At 51.6% G+C, this 19,700-nt stretch overlaps 1 protein-coding gene across 2 annotated transcripts in view; it reads right to left on the bottom strand.

The window, feature by feature from the left end:
• The window catches only part of ZC3H3 (zinc finger CCCH-type containing 3), a 104,472-nt gene continuing 84,772 nt past the window's right edge, over positions 1-19,700 (bottom strand). Inside the window, exons 10-12 of one of the 2 annotated variants that reach the window (XM_008001768.3) lie at positions 3,058-3,242; positions 2,164-2,492; positions 3-435 (exon numbers count right to left, since the gene is read on the bottom strand). In XM_008001768.3, the coding sequence (XP_007999959.3) occupies positions 404-435; positions 2,164-2,492; positions 3,058-3,242 (546 nt within the window). In that variant the 3' untranslated portion in view covers positions 3-403. Of the gene's footprint in view, positions 2,493-3,057; positions 3,243-19,700 lie in introns of both variants that reach the window. The other variant, XM_008001767.3, reaches the window with a different exon arrangement.

The following is a 19,700-nucleotide window of genomic DNA, read 5'->3' on the forward strand; positions in this document are numbered from 1 at the left end:
AGCCAACCAGTTACGGACAGAACCTTTATTGCTGAACATAAAACACCTGCCTGGGAGGCCCGGCCAGTGGCCTCTTCACTGGGCCGAAGACCTGGGTGGGGAGGGCTGGGGTGCTGCAGGGCCACTGTTGCCAATGGCAGTCGGGGACAGGCCTGGAGGCCAGCCCTGCCTGGCACCCTGGAGGGCGGTGGGGTGGGGACAGGGGCCCGGCTTGGGGGAGGAAGACCAGGCCCTGGGCACACGCTGGTCATGGAAGGTTGAGGGCCAGGCAGGCAGTGTCCCTGTGGCCCCCAGGTGAGGCTTGGTGGCGGGCGGCCCTCCTCTGGGCCAGAGTGGCAGACAGAGCCTCTTTCCTCTCCAAGGAGGAGGGTCTGAGGTAGGTGCAGGCCGGTCCCTGGGGTCCTCACAGACGAGGCTTGATGTGCAGAGGCTTCCCTATGTAGAGAGGGCGAAAGTTATAGGTGCCAGGAAACCCCTGAAGAACCTCCCCAGCCTGCAAAGCTCCTGGTCAGGGGCTCAGGATGGGGGAGTTCTGTCAGCCTAAACACACAGGGCAGGCTCTGCAGAGACATCCCCCCGAGTTCCAGAGAGAAGAGCACAGTCAGGCCACAGGCTTCAGCTTCTGCCCCCTGCTGCCAGCGGGTCCTGGTGAGCCTCTATGGCTGTCTAGCCATGGTGCAGGCTCCGTCTCTGAGGTCAGCTGAGGCTTCTGCCTACAGTCCAAGGTCCTCTTGGGCGGGCAGCAGTCCCGGCCCCAAAGTCTACAGGGTGAGCTATCAGCGCCGGCGCACACAGCACCAGACAACCCCGCACGCTCAGTGAGGCTGCCAGACACGTGAGGCGGCCACGATACACCTTCCATGTGGAAAGTCGGGGTGCACATGAGCTGTGGCGGGGAGGGGCAGGAGCAGAGCAGAGGCCCCAGGGTGAGGCGGGCAGGGCCTGGAGGCAGGCAGTGTAGGAGGGAGCAGTTTCCCACAGTGGGGAAGCCCAGGGGCTCCTGCCCCATGAATGTTCACTCACTGGGTGCCAGCGCCTCTCCTCCCTCCCCAGATCTCCAGACCACCTGACAGGCACTGCGGCAGCCCGCTGAATAGAGATGCCTCCGTGTAGCTGCCCACAGGACTGGCCCTGCCCAGGTGCCCCTCTTCAGGGCTGATGAGCCTGCTCACTCACGCACAGTTGAGTTGGGCCCAGCAGCCAGGGCCCAGGCTACAGACGACACAGGCTCTGCCCTGTCAGCCTGCCCCTGCGGTGGCCGCTCCATAGCAGCTCCAGCTTCCTGCCCAGAGACTGTCCCAGGCACCTCCACCTGCCGGAGCTCCTGGCCATGGCCAAGCAGGGGAGGTTTCTGCAGCCTTTCCTGGGCCCCACCCAAGCTGCACACTGGACCCCTCAGCACCCTGCCCACCTCCACTGGCTCTGGAACTGGCTGCTAGGTTCCTGATCTTTAAAAAAAAAAAAAAATAGTGGCTGCCTCGGGGCCCCATCTGCTCCAACCCAGAGAGGCCCACCCAGATGGAGGGAGCGGGTGCCCAGGTCTCGTGGGGCAGAGGGTCTAGCCACGGTTCCATGCCCCTGATGTGAAGGCTGTGAACAGGAGGCGGCCCCTCCGAGGCAGGCGTTTGAGCGTGCTCAGCGGAGCTGTTGGAGAAGGCTGCAGCAAGCATCTTCCATTAACGTTACGACCGTGAAATATGACAATAAAATGATAGCCGTATGGTCGCAAATTTGCAGCCCGCCGAGCTGCGTGGGGTTTATCGTCACTCAAACGCGCGGAGAGCTGTAAAATGTTTACAGAAAGGGTCGTTTGCAGCCATAAAATCCTCTTTTCTCTCCTAAACAAGGCTGAGTGGAGCCATTTACCAAGCCCCAAATGCTCATCAGGGGAGAGGGAACATCTGTTCTCTCCAGGAGTGCGTGGTGATCTTCCAGAACAAATTAACAGAAATGGGTGCTTTCTAATTAAATCAGCCCTCAGCCGGGGCGGATTGCGCAGCGGCCACTGCTACACTCGCACCGTGGCTGGCCCTGCCCCAGGGCTGGCAGGTGCACCCCTGGCGCCTGCGGGACTCACCCAGGCCCCACCTGGAGATTCTGACGTGGTGGTCTGAGGTGGGCATTTAAAACTCCCCTGTGCTTGAGCCAGGTCACGCTGCCTACCTGAGTCCTTGGTGAGGGGGGCCCTGGGGGCCCGGACCCTGGGTTGGGCTCCTGGGCTCGGTGAGGACTGCAGGGAGATGAAGGAAGGCAGCTTGCAGAGCCTGTTGGAGCGTGCCGCTGCTAAGGCAGCCTCCTGGAGAGATGGTGCCTCGTGGTCCAAGGAAGCGGGAGGGGATGAGGAGGAGGAGGAACAAGAGGAGGAGGAAGCCTTCAAGGATGAGGGAGAGGCTGACCCCCCTGGGGAGCGGGGAGGTGCAGCCAGCGCAGCTGCAGTGAGGGCAGGGGAGCTGGGCGTCTGCCTGGTGGGGCGCTGGGCTGCTGAGGGCTTCCTGCAGGGAAGGAAGGGGCAGACGTATGAAGTGGGGTGACAGGTGGGGATCCCAGCGACAGGCTGCCCATGCTCTTGGCTGCTTCCTGCTCCCGTGGCCCCCCGTGGTCTCAGGGTGAGCTGGAGGCACAGGTCAAGCCTGGTCCTTGGCCGCAAGGACAGGCTGGGTGTGGAGAAGGCCCCAGCTCCACAACAAGCCTGCCCCACACATCCAGGGCCTTGGCTTCCTGGTCTCCATGGGGCTCTCACACCCACATAGCAGGGGGGCTGGATGAGGGAGCCCCCAGACTCCTCCCGGGGCTGGGCCTCCCACCCTCTCCCAGTGAGCAGGTCTCTGGGAAGCCCCACCTTCCTCCATCGGCCAGGAGTGCCCTTGGCTCTGTCCAGACTTGAAAGTGGGGTAGGGGAATCTCTGGAGGTCATGTGATCCCCAGCCTTGGATTGGGATTTCTGGGTCTGAGGCCCAAAGAACTGGAGTTGGGGGGCTCAACCAGAGGGCCCTGAGCGTCTCCCTGGACAGGGAGGGCCCCCCAGGCTCACATGTACAGTGCCCACCGCTCCATCACCTGGGCCCGTGGCTGGCCGAGGCCCTGCTCCTGGCAGCTGCGTCGCTGGGCCCTGGGGCGGGGGCCGTGGCTGCCCGCCGACTGTGGCGTTTCTGGGTGCGGTGGAGCAGCTGGCACTGGGCGCCGCGGGGACACGCCCCCCTGCGGGCGAAGTCGGGGCACAGCAGGGTGTGTTTCTTCTTGCACTGCAGAGAGAAGGGGTGCGGGTGGGTGGGCCGGCTGGAGGCTGTGGCGCTGCACGGGGAGGGCAAGGAGGGCCAGGCCAGGCCCCCTGAGTGACCACGAGGCCCCATAGGCTCTGTCCAAGTCTTGGGGCAAAGGCTTCCTCTTGGAAGGCTGAGGGCACCAGGCCAGAGAGGTTCCACCTGGGCCCTCACCCACCCATAAGAGGCCCTCAGCAACTGCAAGCCCTGGGCACAGACTGAGAGCAGGGCGGGGCTGGGCCAGCCTGCGGACTCCCAGAACCTGCAGCCAGGCCACGGCTCAGGGCTCGGCCCACCTGCTGCCTCTGCCAGACCCCAGCCCGCCCATCCTGGCAGCACAGAGGGAGCCCGGGAAGGTGGGTGTGGCTACAGACCTGGGGGTCTTGGGCTGGGCCAGGGGAGGGTGCGGCAGGTCAGCCAAGGCCAGGCCGCACTGGGTCAGGGCTGGGCTGGGCACGCGATCCCTAGCACCTGTCATAGCGCTAATTATACCCACGGGGCAGGGGGTGTGCCAGCCAGCAGGTGCTCTGGGCAGCAACATGGTCCCAGCTCTCCCACCAGGCCCACAGGGAAACACAAAGAGGCTGCCCAAGGCCCCAGTGGCCCAGTCCGGCCTGTGGAGCAGGGCGCCCAGCCTGCCCTTCCTCTGCCCACCCCTCCTGGGCTCTGCTCTGCAGCCCAGCTGCCTGCTTCTCTCGTGCCCGAGGCCTTTCAGAGAGGCTATGCCCTCCCCCTCACCCTGCAGAGCCCACTGCACGGGGCACCCAAACTGTTCTTCATGGGACTAGGCGACAGGCGTCCCCAATGCGAACTGTGACAAGCTCCCTGCCTGACCCACCAAGAGTGAAGCTCAAACCTGTGGCAGCAGCAGAGAGGCTGGAGGCGCCCAGCTTGTGGGGCGCCACAGCCTCGAACCCACATCCTCCCAGCCACACGGTCCCTTGCCGGGCACCTGACCTAAGAATCTGGGATCCCAGGTGCTGCTCCTGTACCTGGGGCTGGCCGTGAGTACCTGCTCAGAACCGGGCCCTGCACTGTCCCCCTACCCTCCCCGCACTGTCCTCCCTACCCTCCCCGCACTGTCCCCCCTACCCTCCCCGCACTGTCCCCCCTACCCTCCCCGCACTGTCCCCCCTACCCTCCCGGCACTGTCCCCCTACCCTCCCCGCACTGTCCCCCCTACCCTCCCCGCACTGTCCCCCCTACCCTCCCCGCACTGTCCCCCCTACCCTCCCGGCACTGTCCCCCCTACCCTCCCGGCACTGTCCCCCCTACCCTCCCGGCACTGTCCCCCCTACCCTCCCGGCACTGTCCCCCTACCCTCCCTGGATCCTGTGGTGTGGCCCCCGCCATACCCCCAAGTGGAAGCCAGGCTCAGGTCACTGCTCACACCCTCACTCACTCACTCATTCCTTCCTACGACACGGAGTCTGAGTCCCTCTACACAGGGCCTGGCAGTGCTATGGGGCCCAGAGACCCAGGGGCTCCTCAGGGGCCTGCGGCTGGAGGGATACTTGGTCCTGCAGCAGAGCAGGCTTCAGGGGCCCGGGGGAGCAAAGCCTCCTGGGGGGCGGGGGCGGGGGCAGGGGCTGTGCCTGACAAGGAAAGCTCTGCCACCAGCACAGACATCCCATGCGGCACTGGGACAGGCATGGGGGCATGCGGGTCCATGGTTCACAAAGGGGCAGGACGGCAGGCGTCACCAAGGCTGCAGGTGCATTTTATCAGATGTACCCACAGCCCCATCAACAGCTGGTGGGCAACACTGGACACGGAGTGCCCGGCTGAGATGGCCAGAGGGCACCTGCCACACAGCCAGTGTGAGCTGAGGTGTGGGTGTTGGTGTAAACCATGTGCCAGGGCTCAGACTTAGTAGGAACAAAATAATGTAAAATACACGTTTCTTTTTCCTTGATGACATGTTGAAATTTTTGATAGGATGGGTTAAATAAAACATATGATTTTATCTGCTTTGGTGTATTCTTTTTTAACCTTTTAAAGGTGGCTATTAGAAAAGCTGAAAATCACATATGACTCATACATGTTTGTGCTGGACAGCGCCGGTCAGAACCCTCCTGCAGAACACAACCAAATACCTAGGATCAAAAAGAACTTTCTGAGGCCCGGCACAGTGGCTCACGCCTGTAATTCCAGCACTTTGGGAGCCAAGGCAGGTGGATCACTTGAGGTCAGGAAATCGAGAGCAGCCTGGCCAACATGGAGAAACCCTGTCTCTACTAAAAATATAAAAATTAGCTGGGTGTGGTGGCACGCACCTGTAGTCCAAGATACTTGGGAGGCTGAGGCAGGAGAATCGCTTGAACCTGGGTGGTGGAGGTTGCAGTGAGCCAAGATTGCACCACTGCACTCCAGACCCTGTCTCAAAAAAAAAAAAAAAAAAAAAAAACAAGAACTTTTTGAAATTACCTAGGAGCGATGAAGAAAGTAAAATGATGGAAGGAAATATACAAGGAAACACACTGGACATGAAATGAATCTTAAATGTCAAAGGCCTGAGACTTTCATCTCATGTTCACTTAGTCTTCAATGTTCACTAATGAAAAACCCAAACCAATCAAACAAAACCCCCAGAAAACTCTCCAAAGATCTGGAAATGTATCAGCATCTGGAAATGTATCAGCATCTGTGCAACAGCAAAAGCAGGGCTTAAAGGAAAATACATAGCCTTAAATGCTTATATCACAATAGAAGATCTAGCTTAAAAGTTAGGGGCAAAACAGCAAATAAACTGAAAGCAGAGGGAAAGAAAAACAAAACAGGAATTAAAACCAAGAGAGTTAAAAGTTGGTTCTTTGAAAACAGTAATCAGTTTATCCAATAGGATTGATCAGGAAACAAAGAGAAGGAAGATGTACACAATGTTGGGAACACCAAGCGTGTAACTAAAGATGCTGCAGATGATGAAAAACGCTGCATGCTGCGATGACAACCGCCACGCCAGTACGTTTCAAAACACCAGTGAATTGACAAATTCTAGAAAAACTGACAAGAAAAATAAATCCAAGTATTTCTATAACCATGCAGAAATTGGAATCAGTAGTTAAAAAGTAAAGCTCCAACCCAAAGGGTTTTACTTGTAGTTCTTTTTTTTTGAGACGGAGTCTCACTCTGCCACCCAGGCTGGAGTGCAGTAGTGCGATCTCGGCTCACTGCACTGCAAGCTCTGCCTCCCGGGTTCCCACCATTCTCCTGCCTCAGCCTCCCCAGTAGCTGGGACTACGGGTGCCCACCACCACGCCTGGCTACTTTTTTGTATTTTTAGTAGAGATGGGGTTTTACCATGATGGCCAGGACAGTCTTGATCTCCTGACCTCGTGATCCGACCGCCTCGGCCTCCCAAAGTGCTGGGATTACAGGTGTGAGCCACCGCGCCCAGCCTTTACTTGTAGTTCTACCAAATACTCCAGATGTACAATTCCAGTCTTCCATGAGCAAGTCCACCATATAGAAAAACACAGAACACTGCTCAGCTTATGGGGCCAGAATAATCTTGAAACCAAATCTGACCAGGACTCTATGAGAAAAAAACATTTAGGCCAATATCACTCATGAAAAGAATGCAAAAGTCCTACACAAATTATAAACAAGAGTCTTGCAATGTGTAAAAACACGAATATATCAAGGACCAAGTTGGATTCATCTCAGGAATGCAAGGTTGGTTTAATATTAGAAAATCAGTGAACAAAAATTAGCACATTAACAGGTTAAAAGAGAAGAATCATATGATCACCTCATAGATATGAAAGAAGTATTTAATAAAATTCAACATCAATTCACAGTTTTTAAAAAAGAAACATTTAGCAAATTAGTGATTGAAGGTAACTTCCTTAGCCTGATATACAGGGTTTTTTAAAAGGTAACTCCCAGAAAGCATCACATGTCAAGCAGAAAGGTTGGAAGCCCACCAGTCAATATTTGTACTAGGGTCCTATCCAGTGCAGGAAGACAAGAAAAATAAAGAAAACTTGTTTGGACTCAAAAGAAGAAGGAAAAAAAAGTCATTATTTGCAAATGACATAATTGTTTATACAGAAAAATGCAAGAGAATCTATAAACTAATTACTAATATAGTTCAGCAAAGTTGCTGGACAGAAAATCCACATAAAATTATATTTCTACACACCAATGAACATTTTAAAATAAACATTTTAAAAACACTATTTATAGTAATAAAAGTACTAAGAATAAATCTAACAAAACCTAATCAAGGGCTGAGCGCAGTGGCTCACGCCTGTAATTCCAACACTTTGGGAGGCCGAGGCAGGCAGATCACCTGAAGTTGGGAGTTCGAGACCAGCCTGACCAACATGGAGAAACCCTGTCTCTACTAAAAATACAAAATTAGCCGGGCATAGTGGCGCAGGCCTGTAATCCCAGCTACTCAGGAGACTGAGGCAGAAGAATTGCTTGAACCCGGGAGGTGGAGGCTGCAGTGAGCTGAAACTGCACCATTGTAGTCCAGCCTGGGCAACAAGAGTGAAACTCTGTCTTAAAAAAAAAAAAAAAAAAAGATGATAACTTCATTAAAACACATTAAAGGTAGGAGGCCAGGGTGGGAGGGTGGGGGGATTGCTTGAGGCCAGGAGTTCGAAATCAGCCTGGGCAACAGAACAAGACCTTGTTTCTACAAAAGATTAAAAAAAAAATTAGCCAGGTGTCATGGCATGTGCCTATAATCCCTGCTACTTGAGAGGCTGAGGCAGGAGGATGATTGAGCCCAGGAGTTGGAGGCTAAAGTGACCTGTCATCACAACAGTGCACCCAGCCTGGGTGACACAGTAACACCCAGTCTTTAAAAAAAAAAGACATTAAAAGGGAGCGTCTAACTGAAGAAATACAGACGCCATCCCCACAGGTTGGAGGCTCACTGCTCTGGGAACAGATGCCCATTTCCATCAAACTGAGCTACAGATTCAAGACAATCTCAATCAAAATTCCAACTTTTTTTTTTTTTTTTTTTTTTTGAGACGGAGTCTCGCTCTGTCGCCCAGGCTGGAGTGCAGTGGCCGGATCTCAGCTCACTGCAAGCTCCGCCTCCCGGGTTCACGCCATTCTCCTGCCTCAGCCTCCCGAGTAGCTGGGACTACAGGCGCCCACCACCTCGCCCGGCTAGTTTTTTGTATTTTTTAGTAGAGACGGGGTTTCACCGGGTTAGCCAGGATGGTCTCGATCTCCTGACCTCGTGATCCGCCCGTCTCGGCCTCCCAAAGTGCTGGGATTACAGGCTTGAGCCACCGCGCCCGGCCTTTTTTTTTAACCCGACAAGAATAATCTAAAAGGTATTTCTGGGAGAATAATGGTCAAGAATAGCTGAAACTGGTTCTAAAAAAGAACAAGGTGAAAGAACGTGCTTTATTATTATGAAGCTCAAATAATTCAGAGTATGGTTTGGCTCAGGGACAAACTGACCAATGAACAGACAGAGAGCCAGAAGCAGAGCCTGCATCCACGCAGACCTGACTGCAGCGGGGAGGGCTGCACCGCACACCCGCTGGAAACAACGGGCTTTTCAATGCGCAAAATGAAGTGGACCTCACCACACACACCATACAAGAAAATCACCTCCAGCTGGATCAAAGTCTCAACGTCAAAAGTAAAGACAACAAAATATTTAGAGGCAACTGAGCACAATCTGGTGTAGGGAAGAATTTCTTTTTTTTTTTGAGGCGGAGTCTCGCTTTGTCGCCCAGGCTGGAGTGCAGTGGCTGGATCTCAGCTCACTGCAAGCTCCGCCTCCCGGGTTTACGCCATTCTCCTGCCTCAGCCTACCGAGGAGCTGGGACTACAGGCACCCGCCACCTCACCCGGCTTGTTTTTTGTATTTTTTAGTAGAGATGGGGTTTCACTGTGTTAGCCAGGATGGTCTCGATCTTCTGACCTTGTGATCCGCCCATCTCGGCCTCCCAAAGTGCTGGGATTAGAGGCTTGAGCCACCGCGCCCAGCCGAGAAGAATTTCTTATTCAAGACACTAAGGGCGCAAAATGTAAAGAAAACGATAAAACTATGTCCGTTCTAATCAAGAACTGATTTTCAACACGTCACAAAGAAATGCAAAGATAAACCACAAACGGAGAAGACATGTGACTAACAGATTAAAGTCCAGGACATTATATATATTTTTATGTTTATGTTTATAAATTCCCTCTGAGTCAGTAAGAATCAAACGACCCAATAGAAAAACACCTGTGATAACCCTCACCAAAAAGACTCCAGGTATTTTCCAGAAGAGAAGGCACACAGGCCTCAGAAACACGGGAAAAGGTCTTCCACTTCAGTTTACATCAGAGAAATACCAATTTAAAATATCAGACAGCTTTTAATACTTCAAATGGTCGGAAAGTAAAAAAAGGTTGAACCCAGCCTTCACAGAAAGCTTGGAGGCCCGTCCAAGCTGCCGAGTGTGACAGGCCAGGTGGCCTGGGTAGGCTCATGTTTCCAGCTAAGCCAGTGTCCACACTGCCTGGCCACGCACTGAGGCACTGTTTCCCACGAGGTGCCCTCTGGGGCCTGGACTGGGAGAACTGTCTTCAGGTAACTAATTGGTCATCTGCCTTTTCTACCAGCACCAAGAGAGTGGAGAGCCTTGGGTGAATCTCCCAGGCACCAGGTCACCTCCTCCCCAAGCCAGCCTGGCCCCGGGAGCATGGTCCACAGGGAGACTCTCCCAGCCTGTGCTTGCGGAGCTGACATGAGGGGCGCAGGGACTGGGCCAGGCTCCACGGCGCTCTCTTCCTTGACCAAGAGCAGGCTGATTTTCCCAGCAGGCTTGGCCACAGCAGCTCCCTCACCACTCGTGCTGGTTCAGCTCGGGGCCTGAGGGGCCGCGGCCCTACCACAACATCCTGGGGGCAAGGCCCTAACCCCAAGGCCAGCAGCACCTCTGATGGCTGCGACACACGCTTTGTCCCCAGAAGAGTTGCCAGTTTCCTTCCCATTATCCAAAATCTAAGCGGCCCCCTCTACCACCACCAGCCACCATGGAGGACGCATTCCAGACACTTTTATCCACCCTCTCCGTCTTTCTCACTCTCCCCTGCACTCCAAAATCAGTGACCATGGAATGTAGTGTCTTGGAACAGAAAACAGCATCAGGGAAAACTGAGGAAATCCAAATAAGGTCTGGAGTTGAGCTGACAAGTTACACCGCAACAAAGTGGATGTCTTAGTTCTGACAGCGAGATGGTACGTGAGTCCATTCTCACACTGCTATAAAGACATACCCGAGACTGGGCAATGTATAAAGAAAAAAGGTTGCACTGGCTCACAGTTCACAGGCTGTACAGGAAGCATGGCAGCATCTGCTTCTGGGGAGGCCCCAGGAAGCTTCCAGTCGTAGCAGAAGGCGAAGTGGGAGCGAGGCACTTCACATGGCCAAGCAGGAGGACGAGACAGCGTGGGGAGATGCTACAGACTTTTAACTGACCAGATGTTATGAGAACCCTATCACAAGAACAGTACCTGCAGGATGGTGCTAAGCCATTAGAAACCGGCAGAGATGGCCAGGCGCAGTGGCTCAAGCCTCCCAACACTCTGGGAGGCCGAGGTGGGTGGACTGCCTGAGGTCAGGAGTTTGAGACCAGTCTGGACAACATGGAGAAACCCTGTCTCTACTAAAACTACAAAATTACCCGGGTGTGGTGGTGCATGCCTGTAATCCTAGCTACTCGGGAGGCTGAAGCGGGAGAATTGCTCAAACCCGGGAGGCGGGGGTTGCAGTGAGCTGAGATAGTGCCATTGCGCTCCAGCCTGGGCAACAAAAGTGAAACTCCATCTTAAAAAAAAAAAAAAAAATTACCCAGGTATGGTGTTGCATGCCTGTAATCCCAGCTACTAGGGAGGCTGAGGCAGGAGAATTGCTTGAACCTGGGAGGCAGAGGTTGCCGTGAGCCAAGATTGTGCCAATGCACTCCAGCCTGGGCAACAAGACCGAAACTCTGTCTAAAAAAAAAAGAGAGACAAGGCAAGTCCTTTCTACCTATGAGCCCATAAAATCAAAACAAGTTAGTGACTTCCAAGATACAATGGAGGCATAGGTATTGGGTAAATACTCCCATTTCAAAAGGGAGAAATCAGCCAAAAGAAAGGGGCTACAGGCCTTATACAAGACCAAAACCCGGCAGGGCAGTCATTAAATCTTAAAGCTCCAAAATCACCTCCTTTGACTCCACATTCCACATCCAGGGCACAGTGATGCAAGGGGTGGGCGCCCAAGGCCTCAGCCAGCTCTGCCACCATGGCTCTGCAGGATTGAGCCCCCACAACTGCTTTCAAGGGCCAGCATTGAGTGCCTGCAGCTTTTCCAGGTGCATGGTGCAAGCTGTCAGTGGATCTACAATTCCAGGGTCTGGAGGACAGTGGCCCTCTTCTCACAGCTCCACTAAACAGTGCCCCAGTGGAGACTCTGTGTGGGGGCTCCAACCCCACATTTCCCCTCCAAATTGCCCTAGCAGAGGTTCTCTGTGAGGGCTCAACCCCTGCAGCAGGCTTCTGCCTGGATATACAGGCTTTTCCACGTATCCTCTGAAATCTATGCAGAGGCTTCCAAACCTCAGCTCTTGCACTCTGAGCACCTGCAGGCTGACCACTACGTGGAAGCCACCAGGGTCACCGCCACGTGCAAGCTACTGAGGCTCACTTGTACTCCCTGAAGCAGTGGCCAGAGCTGTACCTTGGCCCCTTTGAGCCACAACTGGGACTGGAATGGCTGGTCGCAGGGAGCCAGATCCTGGGGCTGTGCAGGGCAGTGGGGCCAGGTCCAGGAAACCATTTAGTCCTCCTAGGCCTCACGCCAGTGATGGGAGGGTCTGACATGAAGGTCTCTGAAATGCCTTTGAGGCTTTCTCCCCATTGCCTTGGCTATTAGCACTCGCCTTCCTTTTAGTCACACAAATTTCTATAGCCTGCCTGAATTCCTCCCCAGAAAATGGGCTTTTCTTTTCTACTACATGGCCAGGCTGCAAAATTTCCAAACTCTATTTCCCTCTTTTTTTTTTTTTGAGGCAGAGTCTCGCTCTGTCGCCCAGGCTGGAGTGCAGTGGCCGGATCTCGGCTCACTGCAAGCTCCGCCTCCCGGATTTACGCCATTCTCCTGTCTCAGCCTCCTGAGTAGCTGGGACTACAGGCGCCCACCACCTCGCCCGGCTAGGTTTTTTTTAGTAGAGACGGGGTTTCACTGTGTTAGCCAGGATGGTCTCGATCTCCTGACCTCGTGATCCACCCGTCTCGGCCTCCCAAAGTGCTGGGATTACAGGCTTGAGCCACCGCGCCCGGCCTCTATTTCCCTCTTAAATATAAGTTCCAGTTTGAGGTCATTTCTTTGCTCATGCATATGAGTTCAGAATGTCAGAAGCAGCCAGGCTACACCTTGACCACTTTGCTGCTTAGAAACTTCCACCAGATTGGCTGTGCATGTAATCCCAGGTGGCTCATGCCTGTAATCCCAGCACTTCGGGAGGCCAAAACAGGTAGATCACCTAAGGTCAGGGGTTCAAGACCAGCCTGGTCAACATGGTGAAACCCCGTCTCTACTAAAATACAAAAATTAGCTGGGCGTGGTGGTACATGCCTGTAACCCAGCTACTTGGGAGGCTGAAGCAGGAGAATTGGTTGAACCTGGGAGGCAGAGGTTGCAGTGAGCCGAGATCGCACCACTGCACTCCAGCCCGGGTGACAGAGCAACACTCTGTCTTAGAAAAACAAAACAAAACAAAACAAAACCCACGAAATTTCCACCAGATAGCCTAAATAATCATTCTCCAGTTCAAAGTTCCACAGATCCCCGTGGCAGGAACACAGTGCAGCCAACCTCTTTGCTAGCGCATGACAAAAGTAACCTTTGCTCCAGTTCCCAACAAGTTCCTCATCTCCATCTGAGACCTCCTCAGCCTGGACTTCACTGTCCATATTACTCAGAGCATTTTGGTCACAACAATTTAACAAGTCTCTAGAAAGTTCAAAACTCTCCTCATCTTCCTGTCTTCTTCTGAGCCCTCCACACTCTTCCAACCTCTGTGGGTTACCCAGTTCCAAAGCTGTTTCCACATTTTCAGGTATCTATATAGCAATGCCTCACTCCTCAGTACCAACTTTCTATATTAGTCCACTCTCGCATTGCTGTAAATAAATACCTCAGACTGGGTAATTTATTTCGTCATTGAGACAGTGTCTTACTCTACTGCCCAAGCTGGAGTGCAATAGCCCAATCTCGGCTCCCTGCAACCTCCACCTCCAGGTTTGACTGATTCTCATGCCTCAGCCTCCCAAGTAGCTGGGATTACAGGCATGTACCACTGTGCCCAGCTAATTCTTCTATTTTCAGTAGAGATGGGGTTTGGCCATGTTGACCAGGCTGCTCTTGAACTCCTGGCCTCAAGTGATCTGCCTACCTCGGCCTTCCAAAGTGCTAGGATTACAGGTGTGAGCCACTGCACCCAGTCGAGACTGGGTAATTTATAAAGATAAGAGGTTTAACTGGTTCACAGTTCACAGGCTGCACAGGAAGCATGGCAACATCTGCTTCTGGGGAGGCCTCAGGGAGCTTCCAATAGTGGCAGAAGGCGAAGGGGAGACGAGGCACTTCATGTGGCCGAGCAGGTCGAGAGAGGGGGCTGGAGCAGGAGGTCGAGAGAGGGAGGAGGTGCTCCACACTTTCAAACAGCCAGATCTTGTGAACACTCCATCACAAGAATAGCACTGGGGGATGGCGCTAAACGGTCAGAAACCATCCCCATGATCCAATCACCTCCCACCAGGCCCCAACTCCAACACCAGGGATGATAATTCGCCATGCGATTTGGGCAGGGACATAGGTCAGACCCATCACACTGCTGGCTGTGGATCTGCAGGACGCTCCTGGTAGGGGAGGCTGGCTGAGGGTATATGGGAACTCTCTGTGACACGTCTGCAACCTTTTGGTAAATCTAAAATAATAACAAGTTTATTAAACACAGTAAGTGACTGGATGCTTTCTACCAGACCCTGACCAGTGAACAAATCACCAGAGAAGGCCTGTGGGGCTGGTGTGGGGGACTGCGGGTGCCCACACGGACAGCAGGGAGGGGCTCCTGAGAGGGAGGCCAAGAGCTCAAAGTACATCAGCCAGAACCCAAAACCTACGGACACGGGAACAGGTGCTACCAGAGCAGAAGGCAGGAAGGAGGAAAGGAGCCCGGGGAAAACCTAAAGCAGGAGGGAAATGATAAAGACCAATGACAGAAGTCAAAGAAAAAGAAAAGGAACAAGCAATAAAGAACACTAGCAAAACCAGAAGCTGGTCATCTGAACAGGGCAATAAGATAGACATGCCCCTAGCAAGATGTTCCCAGAAACAAGTGAGAAAACGCAGATTAAATACAGACGAAAAAAACTCTAGATGCAACAAAGGATGCTGTAGACACACTGACATGCACCCATACGTTGAAAAACTCAGTAAAACTGATCCATTTCTGGGGGAAATTAAGCCAAAACTGGCATTAAAAAGAAGTAGGCCGGGCACAGTGGTTCACCCCTGTAATCCCAGCACTTTGGGAGGCCAGGAGTTCAAGACCAGCCTGGCCAACATGGTGACACACCGTCTCTACTAAAAATACAAAAATTAGCTGTGCATGGTGGTGCATGCCTGTAATCCCAGCTACTCGGGAGGCTGAGGTGGAAGAATTGCCTGAACCCAGGAGGCAGAGGTTGCAGTGAGCTGAGATCGCACCACTGCACTCCAGCCTGGGTGACAGAGTGAGACTCTGTCTAAAAAAGAAAAAAAAAGAAAGAAAAAAGGAGCTTGCATTGTTGGGAAGACAGACCCAAAGTACCATCCTACCATCCCTGTACTTCCCACTAAGTGCCACCGTAACAAACCCAAGTCACCTCTGGCTGTGGAGAGGGATAATGGCTAGGGATCGGGGTACGACTGGTGGCAGGCTCCATTGGGCTGCTTCCTGTCCCCATCCAAGACTTAGAGTCAAGGAAGCCACAGCCCAGAAACGCCCATAGGTACAGACAAAGGGCAGCCCAGCAAGACAGAAACTCTCGGGCAACAGCCATGCTATTTCAGCCAACACCCAGAAATCACTGCATCCCCAGCCAGACCAGCAAAGGCTGAGGAGGGAGACCGGACTCAACCCTGGCCAGGAGACCCCTCCCCTGCTGGCCAGGGTGGTGAAAAGCCAGGACATTCACCCCTTCTCCATCCCTCCCACAGAGTCAGTGGAGGCCACGTGGGAGAGGCACTGCGGAACTCCTTCCCCCAAAGCAGGGACGGAAGGTTCATAGAAGGTCTGTTTTCCACACCACCCTCCACAGTGTCAATGAGGCCAAGTGCAGGGAGCTGGTTTCCACTCCTAGCTGGCAAGAAGGAGGCAGCACCTCCACCAAACAGCCAGCACGACTAGGCTCCCACAGAAAGTGGCGGCTCCCACTAAGAACAAGGGAGGCTCCAAGCTTGGTGAAGAGGGGCGGTGCCAATGCTGACGGACAGGGCGTCAGAATTATTTCATAAAGACAGAATGCATCACAAAGACACTTCTACATGCACTACAAACATGCTGGAAACAAAAGAAGAAATAGAAAGAAACAATAGAGAAAAAGAAAATGTAGTAGAACCAAATGAAAATTTTATAACTAAAAAATACAATAACTGAAATAAAAAACTCAGTGTATGGCTCAACAGCTGAATGGAAGAGACAGAGAACTGGAAGACAGAATAACAGAAATTAACCCATCTGAACAAAAGAAAGAAAGGTTTAAAAAATGAACAGAGCCTTGGGGACCTTGGGACCACAACGGAAGACCTAACATTCATGGAACTGGAGATGCAGACACAGAGGAAAAATAACCCAAAGAAATAATACAAACTTTACCAATTCGGTAAAACACATAAGCCTACAGATTCAGGAAGCTGAGCAAACCTCAAACAGGACAGACCAAAGACATCTACCCCAGAATACACTATAGTCAGACAGTGGAAGTTAAAGACAAAGAAATAACCTTCAAAGCAGCCAGAGAGAAACTACATTACGTTTGCTTTTTGGAGACAGGGTCTCACTCTATTGCCTAGTGGTACAATCATAGATCACTGCAGCCTCAACCTCCAGGGCTCAAGCAATCCTCCCAACTCAGCCACCTGAGTAGCTGGAACCACAGGCACATGCCACCATGTGTGGCTAAACTTTTGTTGTTGTTGTTGTTGTTGTTTTTTAAGAGATGGAGTTTTACCATGTTGACCAGGCTAATCTCAAACTCTTGGGCTCAAGCAATTTGCCCACCTGGTTCTCCCAAAATGTTGGGATTACAGGCACGAGTCACGGCACCCCACAGAAACTACATTTTACCTACAGGGGAAAAATTCAAACGACAGTGGATTTCTAACCAGACACCATGGAGGACATAAGGAAGAGGCATAACATTTTTCAAGCTCAACAGAAAGAACTGTCAACACAGAATCCCATATCCAGTGAATTATTCTTCCGGAATAAAGGGGAGCTCAAGACATTCTCTGATGAAGAAAAACAATGTCACCACCAGTCTTACCCTAAAAAGTGGTTAAAGTTCTCCAAACAAAAAGGAAACACAAGAAAAAGGCTTGGAACAAAAGGAAGGAATAAAGAACAAGATAAGCAAAAACACAGATAAACATACCAGACTTTCCATCTCTTCCCCAGTTTTCTAAATTATGTTTGATGATTGAAGTAAAAATCGTAACCGTGTCTGTTGTGGTTCTAACTTCTGTAGAGGAAGTATTCCAGACGGTTATAAAAGGGGAGGTTAAGGGAGATGAGGGAAAGTAGGGTTTCCACACTTCACTCAAACTGGCAAACAACACCACCAGTGGACGTGGCTCAGTCATGCAAATACAATATAATATCCAGGGTAAGCACTACAAAAGCTATATGGTGGGCCTCCCTTTTCCACTGTTTCACTCTGCAGTTTCAGTTACCTGAAGTCAACTGTTGGTCCAAAAATATTAAATGGAAAACTCCAGAAGTAAACAATTCATAAGTTTTTTTTTTTTTTTTTTTCCAGATGGAGTTTCACTCTTGTTGCCCAGGCTGGAGTATAGTGGTGTGATCTCAGCTCGCTGCAACCTCCACCTCCCAGGTTCAAGCAATTCTCCTTCCTCAGCCTCCCAAGTAGCTGGGATTACAGGTGCCCACCACCACACCCAGCTAATTTTTTTTTTTTTTTTTTTTGTAACTTTAGTAGAGACAGGGTTTCACCATGTTGACCAGGCTGGTCTTGAACTTCCGATCATAGGTGATTTGCCCTCCTCAGCCTTCCAAAGTGCTGGGATTACAGGTGTGAGCCACCGTGCCCAGTCAACAATTCATAATTTTTTTTTTTTTTTTTAGATGGAGTCTTGCACCGTCACCCAGGCCAGGTTCACGCCATTCTTCTGCCTCAGCCTTCCAAGTAGCTGGGACTACAGGTGCCTGCCACCACGCCCAGCTAATTTTTTTTGTATTTTTAGTAGAGACAGGGTTTCACTGTGTTAGCCAGGATGGTCTCGATCTCTTGACCTCATGATCCACCCACCTTGGCCTCCCAAAATGCTGGGATTACAGGCATGAGCCACCACGCCTGGCCAGCAATTCATAAATATTTAAGTGCATGCTATTCTGAGTAGTGTGATGAAATCTTGTGCTGTCATGCTCTGTCCTGCCCAAGACACAAATCATTCCTTTTTCCACACTGTATACACGACCTAACATTAGTCACTTAGTGGCTGCCTCCCTCGTCACACTGACTCTTGTGGTGCTGCAGCACTTGTGTCCAGGTAACCCTTATTTTCACAAAGAAATGGCCCCAAAGTGCAACAGTAGTGATGCTAACAATTTGGATAAGAGAAGCTGTAAAATGCTTCCTTTAGGTAAAAAGGTGAAAGTTCTCGACTTAAGAAAAAAAAAATAGGCTGGGCATGGTGGCTCACGCCTATAATCCCTGCACTTTGGAAGGCCAAGGCAGGTAGATCAGGAGATCAGGAGTTCGAGACCAGCCTGGCCAACACAGTAAAACCCCATCTCTACTAAAAATACAAAAATTAGCTGGGCATGGTGGTAAGCATCTGTAATCCCAGCCACTCAGGTGGCTGAAAAAGGAGAATCACTTGAACCCGGGAGATGGAGGGTGCAGTGAGCCAGGATCGTCCCACTGCACTCCACTCTGGGTGACAGAGCTAGATTTCATCTAAAAAATATAATAAAAATTAAAATACAAAAATTAGCCAGGCATGGTGGCAAGTGCCTGTAATCCCAGCCACTTGGGAGGCTGAAGCAGGAGAATCGCTTGAACATGGAAGGTGGAGGTTGCAGTGGACAGAGGTCATGCCACTGCACTGCACTCCAGCCTAGGTAACAGAGTGAGACTCTGCCTCAAAAAAATAATAATAATAAATAATAATAATATAATATTCTGAGGTTGCTGAAATCTACAGCAAGAATGAATCTTCCACCCATGAAATTATGAAGAAAGAGGCTGGGCATGGTGGCTCAAGCCTGTAATCCCAGCACTTTGGGAGGCCGAGATGGGCGGATCACAAGGTCAGGAGATCGAGACCATCCTGGCTAACCCGGTGAAACCCCGTCTTTACTAAAAAATACAAAAAACTAGCCGGGCAAGGTGGCGGGCACCTGTAGTCCCAGCTACTTGGGAGGCTAAGGCAGGAGAATGGCATAAACCGGGGAAGCGGAGCTTGCAGTGAGCTGAGATCTGGCCAAAGCACTCCAGCCTAGGCAACAGAGCGAGACTCCGTCTCAAAAAAAAAACAAAAGAAATTATGAAGAAAGAAAAAGAAATTAATGCTAATTTTGCTGTCAAACTGCAAACTGCAAAAGTTAGGGCTACAGTGTGTGATAAACGTTTAGTTATTTAAAAAGGCGGCTGGGCATGGTGGCTCATGCCTGTAATCCCAGCACTTTGGGAGACCGAGGTAGGTGGATCATTTGAGGTCAGGAGTTCAAGACCAGCCTGGCCAACATGGTGAAACCTCATCTCTATTGAAAACATAAAAATTACTCAGGCGTGGTGGTACATGCCTATAAACCCAGCTACTCAGGAAGCTGAGGCAGAAGAATTGCTTGAATCCAGGAGGCGGAGGTTGCAGTGAGCCAAGATCGCACTACTGCACTCCGGTCTGGGCGACAGAGCGAGACTCTGTCTCAAAAAAAAAAAAAAAAAAAGATTTAAAAAGCCATTTGATTTGTGGGTGGAAGGTAATAGAAACATGTTCCAAATGATGGAATCGGGTTCTATGACACCCATGGGTTCAGGTATCCATGAGGGATCTTGGAATGCATCCCCCACAGAGAAGGGAAGACTACTGAATAAAGATCTATACTGAAAAACACTATAAGTAAATCAAATAAAAATTCTAAAAAGTGTTCAAGTAACCCATAGGAAGGCAAGAGAAAAAAACCCAGAGGGAAAAAAAG

The sequence above is a fragment of the Chlorocebus sabaeus genome, chromosome 8 (genome assembly GCF_047675955.1).
Source record: "Chlorocebus sabaeus isolate Y175 chromosome 8, mChlSab1.0.hap1, whole genome shotgun sequence".
Classification (NCBI taxonomy): domain Eukaryota; kingdom Metazoa; phylum Chordata; class Mammalia; order Primates; family Cercopithecidae; genus Chlorocebus; species Chlorocebus sabaeus.